Source organism: Scardinius erythrophthalmus (assembly GCF_964197995.2).
Source record: "Scardinius erythrophthalmus genome assembly, chromosome: 24".
Lineage (NCBI taxonomy): Eukaryota > Metazoa > Chordata > Actinopteri > Cypriniformes > Leuciscidae > Scardinius > Scardinius erythrophthalmus.
In genome coordinates, this window is record NC_138244.1 from 22,303,754 (window position 1) to 22,319,281 (window position 15,528).

The window sequence follows — 15,528 nt, forward strand, 5'->3', positions numbered from 1 at the left end:
CAGGGCTCACCATTATGAAAAGAAACCATATTGACAGACATATATGTCAACATGTGTTAATTGTAAATGAGTTATCCGTAGACATCATCATTATTAGTTTGTGTGTGTGTGTGTGTGTGTGTGTGTGTGTGTGTGTGTGTACTTGCACAACTATCTTTGTGAGGGCCAGTTTGAGTTTTAGACCATTGGAGTGAGGACAAAGAGAGTAAAGTGAGGATATTTTGGCCGGTCCTCACTTTCTGAGACCCCATAAAGGCCTGTTTGAGAGTCAAGACCTGGTTTTAGGGATAAGGTTATAATTAGGTTAAGAGTAGGTTTAGGGTCAGGGTTCGGGTTAGGCACTTAGTTGTGATGGGTAAGGTGAGGTTAAGCGGCTAGAGATTGCATTGTGTCAATGAATGTCTTAAAACAATGTTCTTAACATTACAAGAAATTGTGTTGGGCCATCTCAAGCTATGCCATTTATTATTTTATGACTGTTTATTTATTTCATGTTTTGATATTTTCCTCAGTCCTGTTACTGACTAAAGTGTTACTATATATAATACTTACTTACTTAATTACAAATATGCAACAGTTTTATAAGTAGTATTTTGGTCCCTCTTTTCATTGAGATTGTCATATAAAAAAAATAAAAAAATCTGTTTTATATCATAATTGCCATTCAGATTACTGAAAATGTCCTATTTCAGGGATGACATCACATTACAATTAAGAAAATGTATACTTACAAGACATTTATTTTAAAAAGGGTCAAAATAAATTTGGTTATAAATTTTATAAAATAGTTTATAAAATTTGATCCCTTAAAAATTCTCTTTGATCACCAAAATTACCTATTTAAACGTTTTTTCCTTGGGGGGAAAAAGCCTTCATGCCTTAAAATAGCTTGAATGTAACTCTACATATGCCTCATTTAGTATACATGGTTCTATGAATATGCAAATGAGCCCCGCCTCCACTCACTCACTCCAGCTCAGAGATCCACTCGTTGACGATCACACGTTGACCTGATTGGTTGCAAGGTAGTTTGTGACGTCAGAAACACCAGCGATTTCAAACCGTGTTTTTGGTTCACTGCAGTTTTAAAGAGAAAATACTCAGCAGTGGTGTTCACTTATGAATTTGCACATGGTTTGTCTTAAAGCATATTAAAAACACCACATAGACATATAAACATGTTAACATAGACATTCTTCATATTAAAAACTTGATTTTCACAACTGGGGGAATTAAAACCCAGCTAGAGTCTTCTGCAGGTTAGATCAGCATTAAATAACTATCTCAACTGTTAAATATCAGATATAAGATTAAAATAATATCGATTTGTCTCATTTTAATTAAACACAAAAAACAGAGATGAAAAATTAACTTAAGACATTTACTTTTGCTATGGTTAAATAAATGTTCTGCAATATCTTCCAAAGATTTTTAAATTTTGGCGTTATTTGTTTCTCTATATAGTGTTAAAATGGCAACTAGTAAATACACTAAGTTGTATCATGCTAGCATGTGTGGAAATTTTTAAACCATGTGTGTTACAACTAGCCCCACGTTAAGTTGTGCCCCGCTCACCCCTACTCCACAGATAATGAAGACACATGATGGTGATCCTTAAGGGATTTCACTATAGTCTGGTCAGTGACAAAATTAGATTGAGCAAATAATTAGTAACGGTGGGCAGATTTAGCATGCCTTATCCATAGCTATAGCGAATCATGCACTCTGTTGGTCAAAACCACTTTAGCACTTTATTTGAGCACAGTGCTTAATTTCTACAATGGTTGTCTGGATCAATAACCCTTAAAGTACTGTGGTTGTAATCATATATTTAATTCGCATTTGTAACCCACAGTCTCAAATGGTGCTTAAAGGTTCTTCACAGGATACCATGGCATTGCAACTAATATGTAACAAATTAGTTTGTGGACTAGTTGTCTAGACAAAGCAAGACATGTTGAAATTTGAATGATGTAATTCGCATTACAAGACCATGTGCAAAGTGACAAAGTTAATATGCGAGTTCCATACCAACCAACTCATTTTTTCTTTCAGATTTCTGTAACCAGATCCACAATTAAAGCAAAAAAAATATTGAATTAACAAATGACAGGACAAAAGCATCTGTCAAATAATTTTAACAAAAAAATACATTGGAAAAATGGCAGGCTTCTGTCTTTTCTCATCAATTAAATAGTACTATAAGTAATAAAATAACTCTCCCGAAATCAGGACCAATTTTGAAGAAGTTGGTGCTTGAGGTGTAAGGCATCCACATCAATATACTTACATGGTTTCTACAGATACAAAAATTGCCATTGTGATTCTCAGATATTAATTTCATACATAATTTTCTCCGAAGCTCAGCTACGTCAGATGGTCTCATGATAGTGCAAACCTGCTCCCACGGTTTGGCCATTCAAATAAATAGTGTAACAATGTCCGTGGCACATTTCCACTCCGCTCGGTTCCAACCAAATAAGACTAGATCAAAGTCATGTCAAGTAAACTAAATCTTTTTGCGGTTTGCTTTCATTGCTAGTTTTCTTTTCATCTCCTCCTCCTCCATTCGCATTTCTTCTTCATCCTCCTTGATACCCAGGCGTAAACTGAAGCAGAAAAAAACAGGTGTCATTATGGAACGGACTTTCTTCGGTCTTCTGCGTTAAAGGGAGAGAAGCATTTTATTTGTCTATCGGAAAACACAATCATTTTCTCTTCTTGGCATTCTTCCGATTCATCTCCTCGAGTTCTCGTCTTTCCTCTTCCTGGTCCTCAAGCACTGCCATTCGCAGGCTAATCAGACAATCGGGGCAAGGCATAGCACAAGAAACACACAGAAAGAAGGCTGTGATGTGATGATTTGGTGAGAATGATGAAGTACCACATCAGTTAGTCAAAGCTACTCTTTTCCTACTCACGGTTTGCAGCTGAATTTGTTGGCTTACCTCCTCGCTTCCTCTTTCTGCTGATCTTTCCAGCTGCTCTCCATAAACTTCAGTGCATAGTCGCTTTCATCTTTATATCTATTGAAACGAAGGACACGTTACCACGATGTATGCAAAAAACACTTGTATTTTAAGGCTCTGTGCAAATACGCAAACATTTGTCCACCTTTAACAAGATCAAATACTTGTGTAGAGGATATTTCAAGGCAAAGGATATTTTATGTAACCTTAAAATGGGCAAGAACTCACTTGTTCCTGTCATAGCCAAAGATTTCCCTGATATGTTTTGAAACTTCATCTTGGTCTTCTCCTTCATCGTCGATGAAGTCATCCATCTCCGAGTCGTACTCTTCCTCTTCTTCATACTTCCGTTTATAAGCGGATGTTATGGGGGGCAACGACGGTCCTTCAAAAATAGCAGGGGATACAACTTCAAAAACATGCAAGAACACTCATAACAAGGCATTGATGTTGCTACTGACTACAAGTCAAAGACAACCTGCCTCACTCATGAAAACAAGAACGAAGGTGTGTGTAAATAATTCATAAACCCATGAAAATTCAATGCAGCAATTCAGAGACACAATTAACGTAAGAATTGATTCACCAATTAAAGGATTATTCCGGTATTGAAATCTTCACAACAATTAGCCCTATGCTAAGCTAGTTGGCTTAGATGTTAACCGAATGCCAAAGGTTACTGAAGGGAAAAGTTATGGCATTTTTAGTTTTGGTAAATTTGTAAGTAATTTAAAAGACTTAAGCATATTTTCATTCTGTAATACTAAATATACAGTAAAGTAAATTAATTTACACCAGGGTTTCTCAAACTCGGTCCTGGAGGGCCACTGTCCTGCACAGTTTAGCTCCAACCCTGATCAAACACACCTGAGCAAGCTAATCAATTTCTTCAGATTTATAGAAACTCACAGCTAGGTGTGTTTGATCAGGGTTGGAGCTAAACTGTGCAGGACAGTGGTCCTCCAGGACCGAGTTTGAGAAACCCTGATTTATACCAATTACAGTATCATAAAAAGCCAATGGAATGGCTTTGCAATCTGAGGGATATAGGTCTCTGCGACCGGATAGGATTTTTCACGACACAGGGATTAATCATCTTTGATGAGCTGTCAATTACCACCAATAATAATTTCCACTTTGTCCCCTCAGTTTGTAAAACAAACAAGTACTACACATGAATGTCAGCCTGAAACAGAAATTACAATCATCTTTTCAGCTTCCTGGATTGATTAGATCATTGCTGTTTGCTAATTTCATTGATCTCATGCCCTCACGCTGATGCACGTCATCAGAGAAGAGATGTGGTTGCGAGGGGAAGGGAAAGTTATTGTTTTGATTAAAGATTACGAGGGTGCATTCATAAAAAATAAGAAAAATTATGTAAACAAATAAATCATTTCTAACAAACACTGACATATTCCAGTCACAAAAAAAGGCTTGTTGAAATTTGATTTCATGGTGACTTCAAAATGGTTGTCACGTCTCTCTCTGGTATCCTTGCATATAAAGACGTACTTAAAGGAACACTCCACCGTTTTTTGAAATAGGGCTTATTCACCTTCTTTCCTACATTTAGATAGGTGGGCAAATGCATTTTTGTCTCAGTGCATGCTTTGTTTTAGTTTGACAGGGTCGGCGCTAGCTTAGCTTAGCATAATGAATAGAATCCTTTGTTGCCAGCTAGCATGTCCTGAGTAAAAGTGAAATAAAAAACCCCACCTAATTACTTCTTGTGGCTTGCGTATTCACAACGAGTACAAATAGCGATGCAGATTAACACTAGGCGATTTCCTATGCAGATATTGACTTGGGACTATATTAGGGGGAAGCACAGACGAAGCACTGCTACTTGGGCGCAGAGATATCACGCCCAAGTAGCAGTGCTTCGCCTGTGCTTCCCCCTAATATAGTCCTTAATATATAAGTCAATATCTGCCTAGGAAATCGCCTACTGTTAATCTGCATCGCTATTTGTACTCGTTGTGAATACGCAAGCCACGAGAAGTAATTATTTTTTTATATATCACTTTTACTCAGGACATGCTAGCTGGCAACAAAGGATTTCATTCATTATGCTAAGCTAAGCTAGCGCCGACCCTGTCAAACTAAAACAATGCATGCACTGAGACAAAAATGCATTTGCCCACCTATCTAAATGTAGGAAAGAAGGTGAATAAGCCCTATTTCAAAAAACGGTGGAGTGTTCCTTTAACTATACATGACATGAGACCAATAAAAACTTCAGGTCAGGTCAGTAAGTGACTAACACTTTATGTTCTGTTAAGGGTTGACATGACACATTTTTGAAATGCGTGTAACGTTTAATCCTGTAATGCCTACTTCTGTTGTAAGTTTATTATATTAATGGATCTTCTGTTTTTTTCAAGGGACAAATAGGAATTATTTTGGGGTATCTTGGGATTGGGATCTATAGAAAAAGTAATTACCTTCACAATATTAACAATTAGAGTGAAACGCTTCTCTTATCGCTTACCAGGAGGTTTAACCAAGACTCTGTGGCCTGAGGGGGCAATCACTGTCTTGAGGCCTTGTTGCCCCGGAGGCCTCGAAACCATCCCAGGTCTCAATGCAAAGTTCTTTGATGAAATAGTCTCTGAAACAACAGTGCACTGAGGTCTACCAGGGCCAGATCCCATGCCATTCACCGGTCTCCCAGAAACACTACCTCCCATCCTACTTGGTCCAGTTATAAAGGCCCTGGAGCTTCCAGGAACTTGCTGACCTTGAAAACTACCACCTGGTCTTGGCTGCTTTGAGGGCTCACCAGAAGAGGGACGTACAAGTCCATTGCTACCAGGCCGAGGTGGAGCACCGCTCCCAGGTCGTGATAAATGTACTGGTTTTGCTGGTTTCTGAGGTTGCCCACCCCTATCGGAGTTACTAGGTCTCCCCTGCCCAGAGTTTTTGTGTGGTCCTTGCCCTGATCTAGCTGCGCCAGGAGCAGCTACAGTGCGACTTCCCGAAATACTTGATTTACCTTGAGATACTGAGGTATTCCCCTTCCTTGGGGTAAGGTCACTTGAGGTTGTGGGCCTTTGGCCTTGCGATGGTCTAGGTGGTGCTTGTTTCGCGTTAAACTGAGCACCATATTTCATGGCAGATTTACCATTTAAGGCACCGGATGAGCCTGAGTTGTTTCTGTCTCCGTGTAGTTTGGCAGAACCTGGAGTTCGTTCACTGGAAGCTTGAAGCTTTGGCTTTTTGCTGGCACTACTTGACTGGTGCTTTTCTACTGGTGGCTTGGGCAATTTCCCATTTTTGCCATCTCGGTCTACATTCTTCTTCTGAGAATTTGAGCTGGATTGAGATCTGCTGTCTTTCTGTCCTGAATTCTTGTCTGGTTTTGCGTCCTTCCCTTTATTCTGTGTCTTAACCCTGCGCTCCAATTCGAGTTCTCGAATCTCCTCTGCGGTTCTGAGCCTCTCTTCAGTCTTCTTCACTACTTTTATTTCAACAGGTTCATACTGCTTCTTTTGCGCAAGTTTCAAGAGTTCTGCAAAGTTCATTGATGGCGGGGCGGACCTAGCTGGAGCACTCGCTTTTTTCGGTTTGCTGTCAGCTTTGTTGGAGAACTCAGCCCGAGACTGAGACTGAGGCGGAGGCGGAGGCTTAACAGGCCTGCTTTGTTGATGTTCATCAGATTCAGAATCTGTACCCTCATAGTCATAATTATCAACATCATCGTCATCATCATCATATGTGTTTGACCTGTCCTGCTCTTCTGATCTGTCTCCCTTCGACTGCCTCTTTTTGGGCTGGTCTATGACAGGGACGCCGTTGTATCCTTTGAAATTGTCCTTGGTTCGTGAAGCCATTGCTCGTGCCTTCCTGTCTGATTTCAGCTCCACTCTTTTGGCTAACAGTTCTTCTTTTGCCTTTTTATTCTGGATTTCTAAAAAGGAGAAGCAAAGTGATATCAAAATATACATCATGTGAGTGCCATTTCAGGGCTCCAGACTAACATATGAGAGTAAGTAAGTTCTACAGATAGTGACACCAGCAACTGATTTGGTGGCGTTGATTTTTAATCACTGAGGTAATTTAATTTAATTATATTACATTAGCTTTGCATTAAAGGGGCCATGTGTCATGTCTGGCAAAAAAAATCAAGTCATACTCCACATTCCATACCAGATGGGGGCAGTATACCTCCAGAAAGTGAATTGGTCTACTCTAGAGTAACAAACGAGAAACGGCATAGTCTCTATGCTCCGCCCCTACATTCTTAGCTGCACATATACAAGTGAAAATAGGGACAACATCTATTTAGAGTGTTACGTTATGCTGCCCGCCTGAAGCTAATTTAGCCGCATATATCAAGTTTGATTTTCATTAGCAATACCACTTCTAGCTAAGTTATCATTAGTCACCAAAAAACATTCGGTCTCATTACACCTTGCAATGTTTTCCGTTACGTTTCGTGCGTCCAAGGTGTGTAAAGCAGAAGCAGCCTGGCCAGCGGCGGAGTATGCGCGATCCGTAAGTGCTGAAGACGTTCTGCACGGCTTTGATGGGTGCGCAGGAGGACACAAATGAGCGGCGACAGATTCTTCCAGTGGCGGGAGCTTTTTCCTTAGCGCCGTCAACAGATAGAGCGTTACTAAAACTGTATACACCGCCGCCGACTTGAGCTGCAAAGAAGCTCTGGCCGCCCTGTCAAGGACGCTTTTCAAAAAGTATGGGGAAACTTGACCGCTCTAAATATAGTGAGTGAGTGCGCGCGCGCGCGCGGCCGGGGCTCGCTCTCGCTCTCTCTGCTAGTTCTTAGAGGCAGAAGAGCGCTTGTGCGCTTAAAATGTCATATTTTGGCATGAACGTTCACCCGCCATATGTGGCGGATAGCCTTTTGAGATTTACTCGCCAAACAGAAAATCTACCCGCATATGGCGCTTGGCGGGTGTTAGTTTTGGACCCTGCGTGCGTCTATTTGGGGTTCATTATGATCGAAGACATTTCAAGCTTCTTGGGTAATGTTACATTTTAGCATCAGCTTGGTAGAGACGGGCTCTGGTAGATAACAGGTGAAAAACGGATCGGATCTGTGGGTAAGTTAGAGCTAATTATCAAACGCAGCTACGGTTAGCCATCGCTAACATTAGCACGTTTATCGAACAGCCTTCAATACATTTCTATGTTAACTTCCCGAAAAAACTACACAAACATATAAAACAAACTTCTAGCGAAATACTAACAGCATCTTACTTGCCAATCCAAAAGAAATGTTGCAAGTTCGGAGTCGAACCTAATTTCTTTCATGTCCATCAGTTGTCTCCAGCGATGGAAAGCAGTGCCGATGTTTCCTCGGGTTCGGCTCCTTTTCTTATCTGATTTTATTTGTGCTTGTATTTTATTTGTGTGGTGGTAGGGGTCTCTTGCCAAGGGCTTCAGCCATCCTTCCGCTCTCTACCCTGAACTGAAATGTAGTAGTGGGCTGTACTTTCCACACGATTGACATCAGGTTCAAGTATGCCCACAAGCCGTGCGAGTTATTCGTGTATTGCATGTTTGGCTGGTGGTTATGTTGCCCGTATACCGCCTCCCATGGCCGAAACTGGTATTACGACACCTGTCGGGCCGTGGCTAGTAATGCTAATGCTAATTAAGGTTGATATCTCTGCAACACTATAGCTTGACATTTTTTTAATGACATCATCGCCCTTATTTCTTCTCATTCTTTTGATCTGTGTAGCTCATTTTTGGGATATTTTTACCTCAATTTTTACACATGGCCCCTTTAATGAGTGAAGTTAGTTACTAATAATATTACATGTTTATTTATTAGAAATGTAACAGCTTGAATTGAGATGCAGATAAAACTAACTTTTAATGACAGTAACTTGCAAAAACCTAATTTTGTAGGGAAAAATGTCAATATCCTACTCTTATTAAATGCACCATTGTTGAACTATAATATAATACTGAACTGACCGACAGAATCAGGGATTATAAAAAGAGCGCTCTTTACTAGTTTTCTGTATGATTCAGTCACAATTTGAAGAAAAGTTTTAGTTTTTCATGAGACTGTGACTTTTCCATATATTATGGAGGGGAAATGGCTAACAAGTCAATAAGTACTCCTCTGCCGCCATCTACTGGTTATAATGGTAATTTCATGTCTGTTATTTTCCTTCATCTATTATCTTTAAACTTTTAGTTTTACAAATCATCACATAAAAAAAAACATTAATTTATTATTATTAAGAGCTTGAAAAAGTGTGAAGAGTGAATTTCACTCTCAAAAGGTTGTACGAAGCCTGAGACGAACAATGTAAAAACAATCGACTATTTCTACCACAATACCATGGTTACATTAGCAAAACTACATTAAATCCATGGTGAATGTTGTGGATTGAAACGCCTTCTATAACTTGCTTGTTCATGGCACAATGTTTCTCTGTTTCCACGTCAGCGCTGTTTGATCTGATATCTGTGAGAATTCTTCGGCTGATTTGATTGCTTCTCATTATATTTTGCAGCAATGTTATTAATCTGCCAATTCAAACGCTTTCTCATCGGATCTCCCAGCGCTGTGAAGCAAAGGTGTCGTGTGATCGAGATCAGCACGCGAGAGTTCTGACTGAGCTCACAGTGTGGTCTAATATTGGTCTGAGCTGATAAACGGTCTGCGCTGCGCAGCTCAAATGAGAAGTGCAGTTTCGCTCTGCTTTCGTTTCGCTTGCCGTTTGATGTTTCTCATATGCAAAAGAAATGGCAGCTCTTATCAGTTGGTCAATGTGCTGGTGGCACCAGTGCGACCTCTAACAAAGTTTTGTCGCACTAGTAGGAAAAAAAGGTTGCAAAATGCAACCATTTGGTAGCAGTCTGGAGCCCTGAATTTTCTATAATTTTCTCACCCTCAAGTCTTTCCAAATCCCTATAACGGGGTGTCCTATTCTGCTCCTGGATGGCCACTATCCTGCAGAGTTCATTCAAATCATAATTAAATATGCCTGAACCGCCAAACAAAGGTCTTGCCTCTTTAGGAAAACTAGAAACGGTAAGGGGGGATGGGGGGGGGGGGGGATTGATGACTTCTGGTGAATATTGTGGAAACTAATTGATACATTTAGATAAAAATATTTCATACATTATAGCATTATAATACAACTTATTAGGCCTATATATTTATAGAACAGCAAAATAGGCCTAATCAATATAACGCACAAGACTGAACCACATAGATGTGAAATATAAAGGCTATCATGATCATTTTGCCAACAATGAACCATGGATTTGTTTAGTTTATAATACATTTTATTTTTAACTTAAACAAATACAACATATATCATTCAAAACTCATCGGCTTAGACTGCATTTGAAGAAAAACAAACAACAGTTTTCTGTAGCCTTGTGCGAACTTATTCAATAGAATTAGACTTCTAGAATGTTCTTTTCAGTGCAAAAAAAAATATTTTTTATTTAATTAGACAACATTTTAAGGAAGTGTAGTGCAAATATCTTTATATAATTATACTTCCATTATAGTTAACTTTCTTTCCAGTGCAAAACAATAATACATAAAAAAAACAGCTAATAAAGAAAATATAAAATATTGCACTCGAATACTGCATTCAAGCAATACAGTTCATTTGGAATTAATCAGCCTTTATGAGCAAGCAGAAATTAACTCTGCTATTCCGCTCATCTATTACTGTCCCTGTTTTGATTTCAGCAAATCAGTTCGAGCGAACGCAGTCAACGTGATTAATATTCATGAACCCAGCAGCTCATCAATCCTTAGTAATGAAGGGAGTGGATTCTGGAAAAAGGTCTTCAACATGTTTTAAAACATATCTGTTCTTCTAGCTCACCATGACAGCGATCGGTCACAAGGGTCATTGGAACCAATAGTTTGAGTGACCGTTTCTTATTTAAAGCATTTACTTTACAGTTCTATATTACAGTGTCCTCTCACTGAGAGAAATAACATGTTATCTGGATGTTTTGGGAAGAGTCTCCTGTTTAAAGTTAGAGCCTGACCAAAGAAGCTGTGTGTGTGTTAGTATTCTTGGTTACAGGTTAAGGAGCAAGTGGCATTATTGGAGATTGACTGGCTCGTTTTCTTCAATATGCTGGAGCCCAGACACACAGTCTCGTGACCTCGGAGGGCCACTCGCACCCAACTCAGGGTCCTGGTGGCAGCCGTACAGACTATGGAGATGAGCAACTGCCTATCAGTCCATGTGTGGAAATCAACTGCGTTTATCTATTTCTTAGCCAATCAGAATCATTTAGGCCTAACCTGAAGCAATGACGTAGCTTAGACCTTGGTGAAGGGTATAATTGCTGTGATCTTTGTAACTGTAACGGGGCGGCCTACGAACTTGAAGCGGACTTCTACCTGATGAAACTGCAAACTATCTTCAGTAAAATTTTGCTTTAATTTATTATAATTCTGACTCTAGTCTTAAATTGACTGCACTTCAAACTCCTGGTCTTAATGAATCATATCTGGTCATTGGGTCTTTCACTGTATATTCCCTAAATGGAATATAATTTGTAGTATTATTATTATCTTATCAGTATTATTGTTAGTTTTTTTTTTACAGAAACACTGAATGACCAACAATATCTTAAGCACCACCACCAGTCCTAAGTTCAGTTAAAATGACATACAAAACCTTCATACATGATTACCAAGTTTTAGTTCTAATAACTTAAGATCTATAATTAAATAATGCTTGATTATTTGCACTCTTGTGATGTTATAAATAACCTATCTGAAGACATGGTAGGGATTGTTACTTTTACTGTATGCACTATTTTTTGCAACTGTTTGCACCATAAGAGTATAAATAAATACAGATTGTGTGTTACATTTCAAACTTGTAATTGATTTTAATTATTATTGTGTGTAATTATTATTGTGTGATGTTATTCAGTACAGTTGCACTATTTAAACATTATCTGCATTCTGCACTTTTACAGATCAAACGTATATCTGCAACTTTTTTTATGTTTATTTTATGTAATTGTTATTATAGGAGCCTATTTGATAAAGGGTATGTTTTACTTAATATCAATGTTTGTTTGAGGCTCTCAAGAATGCATTTAGCTATCACTTGTAGCCAAAAACTAATGGTGAATGGTACTATATTTTTTATCGTTATTGCAATAAATACATTAAGACATTACGCTGCATTAAGCCGTGAATGTGATCCTGTTCCCCATCCTGCTTTCTGTGCACGGAACACGGAGAAGGAAAGTAAACTTTGAGCTTTGGTTTCGTGCCTAAACTGATAAATACAGAAATATGTCAAAATGCCCGGCTAGGAGAGTATTGACATAAAACACCATCGGTTATGTCTTTAAACAAACTGTCGGGTTAAGACAGATGTGTAAGAGTATATTGGATCTGTGCATTCTGTCTTAAAGTGACAGAAGCCTAATAATCCGGCTGAGGTCTGTCGTTAATGATAATCAAACAACAAAAGATATAGAGAAAAATGACTCAGTGCTCTTTAGTAGGATTGATCTAAATTTCATTTATACAGTGAATTACTCTGTTGATAAAGGCTGTGTTTGTTGTTTTTTCACAGGAATGCTATATTTGTTAAGCTCTAAGCCGTTCCTGATCACCTCTTATAGAGGGAATGAAATATGTTGCACATGTTGCTTGCCAATAAATAAAGAGTTGGCCATTCATGAAACTTTTCATTTCTTATTTCATTATACTTAAAAAAAAACATGAAGAGTAGTTGGTCTATTATTTGTTTCAGTGATCAGTATCAGCCAATACTGCTTCCAGTGATCAATAATTGGTGATTGGCCCCAAAAATCCACTTTACAGTTCTTAAAGAGGCATTTCTATGGAGAAAAATGTATTTGAAAAATGATTAAATAATTGCATGCCCTAGCCTAAATAGTCCAAAGCATGGGAGGACTTATAATAAGCCCTTCAAAGAAGCTTACAACCATTTAGTTTCATGTGGGCAACCTTTTCAGGTGTGTGTGCAGTTTAATGTGCCAAGAAGTGTTTTATGTTTTGCAGTTACATGTTGGCAGAGTACAGCAAAGAAAGGCAGCTGAATAATTTTGACTAAAATATTTATTTTGATATGATAATATAATAATACATATAATAGAATAATATATTTGATTTATATAAGCAATCACTTTTTTGTGAGAAAACAGCTGTAAAGGTATTATAAATCCCCTGAGATTGATCTGAGATCTTGGTTTTTAACTGTCTACAAGCAGTTGGCTGTTTTACAATGAAATCAGTGACATTTATGTTGCTGAGACCAACCTTGCCATGATGTCTAAATATAAGTACAACTTTTATAGCGATTTCAGGTCATTTTTATCATCTTGACAGCATCCGTCCCCATTCATTTTAATCATATGGAAAAGAGCAATCTTTTGTGGTCCACAGGGTTTGTAGTGACACGAGGACATAAACAATGACTTGGCTGACAGGCTTTAAGAAGAAATGTTATATATAGCTAAACAAAGATTACAAAGAAAAAATGTACCTTTTTTCCTTTGGTCCATGGCCTGTTTTTTCAAGAAGGCTTGCACCGCAGCCGAATTAACACCTTTGACCCTGTCTTCTTTCTTGGGCGGTCCAGTTTTTAAGCTATACCGCTTCTACAAAAGACAGAAATCAGTGAAAGCTTTAGAGTCATTCCATGTCAAATCAACCAAATTTCAGAAACATCCCAAGCTCAAGTTTTTGATCCTGTTAAAAACATTTCTGAAGAAAGACAAACATAAATAGTGATGAAAGCCAAAATATTAAATGTAATGGATGTATAGTTACTGAGTAATCCACTATTTTGTAAAGGGGGTCAAAATTAAAATGTTCACTTTTGAGATTTGTTTGCCCAAGTTATAGAGGGTAAAAATTACTATAGAAAGATGGCAGTATTATTTTAACTTTATACTGAGATTGGTAGGTCTATTAGAAAAATGTGTTGACTCTACCCATCTTTGTTTCATTATATGCCAAGAGTGACAGTCCAAAAATGGGGAAAATCACTTGTGTTTTTTTGCCCCAAGTTTGCATGCCTGTAACTCAAGAAGTATTAAAGATATCTTAATATCCTTTTAGATTCTGGTTTTTAACCAACATTTATTTTTGTATCTTCATTTTAAAGGCCCTATATGGTTCAATCCCAGAGATATGGAGATCTTAACGTGGCTCAATGAGTAAACGTGTGTGTATATATAAGCATATGTGTATAAAACTACATAAGCCACAAGGTTCCACATGACTTAGACTTGTATTTCAATATATTGGCACATTTTATTAACATTACCCTAAAACATGCTAGTTTGACACGTTAGAGCAGTAAAACATTTGAATTAATCAAACAACTACATAAAGTTGGACCTGCCAAAGGCCTTGCTTGCACATATTTGAATCTACTTCACAGACTAAATGATGTTATATTATTTTTGCATGCATATTTCTCCTCATACATACCGGTACGCCGCCGATCCCTCGGTTCTGGGTGGCGATGGAAAGCACATTGTCGAAATCCATGGTCACTTCTTTAGCTAATAGCAATAGCTACCACTCGCCAGTCGACAAACACTCACCTCAGCCAGCCTTTATACCCGCAAACACGATCTAAGGGTCACTGATATATCCCCTGGTGTTAAAATCAGACGAGTTTAGAGGGAGCAGAAACTAACTAAAGAAGAAAACCATCGATTAACGCCTTCAGCTTCTGGCCGTCATATCTGATCAGCTGCTGGACATTTAAACCGTTAAACAACGGAGAGCTTCAACGATTAATAATAAAAAGTTCCGTTGTGTTTTTGCTCAGTGATACCGTATCACTTTCCCTAAATTGTCATTAAACGACATTAAAGAGAAAAGCTGTAAAACAACGAGAATATGGAAATTCTCTTGTGAGATTTGCGTTCTCTAGAAACGACAACCAAGCCCACGTCATCCGGTTCACAATTTACGTCACTTCCGGTTGTTTAAGACACGCGTTTCCTTCTTTTTTTTTTTTTTTTTTTTCTATTTTATCGTCTATCACAACTTTTTTATATATATAAAGTTTTGATTAGTCACAATTTACTTAGACCAGAAATAGTAAACCACAAACAATAAAACTGCAGAAAATAAGCCTTTATGTTAATTATATATATATATATTGGTGGCTACTAAACAAAAGATAAGTCCATACACATTTTACCACGTGTTTTTTCTTGTTTCCTTGTTTTTGTTTGTTTGACAGCCAATGCGATTTTAAATGCAACTAAATTACTAGGCAAACAACACGTAATATATAGATCAAACCAGTCAATAAAAAATAAATAATGGAGGTCAGTAAACAAAAACTAATAAACAAAAGAAACTTAAAACATACTTTTAATAAAGACAAATTCTATAAATGACCATTTACAAGAACGATATTACTCTTTGGCTATAGCGCGTGTTTTCTTTTGCATGCTAAAGATTTATTATATAGCCGACTTGCACATCATTTTGCAATTTAAGATCATCTTGACATGTTCAGGCACATAAACATTGAAGAGTGACGCAATATTGTCGACCACAAGGTGTCGATATAGATCCACG

At 38.0% G+C, this 15,528-nt stretch overlaps 1 protein-coding gene across 2 annotated transcripts; it reads right to left on the bottom strand.

Annotated features, from left to right (window-relative positions):
* Nucleotides 1-1,322: 1,322 nt before the first annotated feature.
* On the bottom strand, nucleotides 1,323-14,946 carry spty2d1 (SPT2 chromatin protein domain containing 1). Of its 2 annotated transcripts, none has more exons than XM_081355793.1 (6): nucleotides 14,419-14,946; nucleotides 13,466-13,580; nucleotides 5,464-6,882; nucleotides 3,198-3,354; nucleotides 2,949-3,026; nucleotides 1,323-2,609 (listed from the first exon to the last, which is right to left on the bottom strand). In XM_081355793.1, the coding sequence occupies exons 1-6, from the start codon at nucleotides 14,476-14,478 to the stop codon at nucleotides 2,510-2,512; spliced, it is 1,929 nt and encodes a 642-aa protein (XP_081211919.1). In that variant the 5' UTR covers nucleotides 14,479-14,946; the 3' UTR covers nucleotides 1,323-2,509. The 2 variants fall into 2 exon arrangements, with proteins under 2 accessions (XP_081211919.1, XP_081211920.1); XM_081355794.1 differs by having other exon boundaries at nucleotides 1,329-2,796.
* Nucleotides 14,947-15,528: the final 582 nt, after the last annotated feature.

Bases quoted from the DNA above. Each gene is read 5' to 3' on its own strand.
- spty2d1 (XM_081355793.1), bottom strand. From the start codon at position 14,478: ATGGATTTCGACAATGTGCTTTCCATCGCCACCCAGAACCGAGGGATC. The intron at 13,581-14,418 runs GTATGTATGAGG...TGTCTTTTGTAG, and splicing joins GAGGGATCGGCGGCGTACCG to AAGCGGTATAGCTTAAAAAC. The intron at 3,355-5,463 runs GTAAGCGATAAG...CTATTTTTGAAG, and splicing joins AGTCTTGGTTAAACCTCCTG to GACCGTCGTTGCCCCCCATA.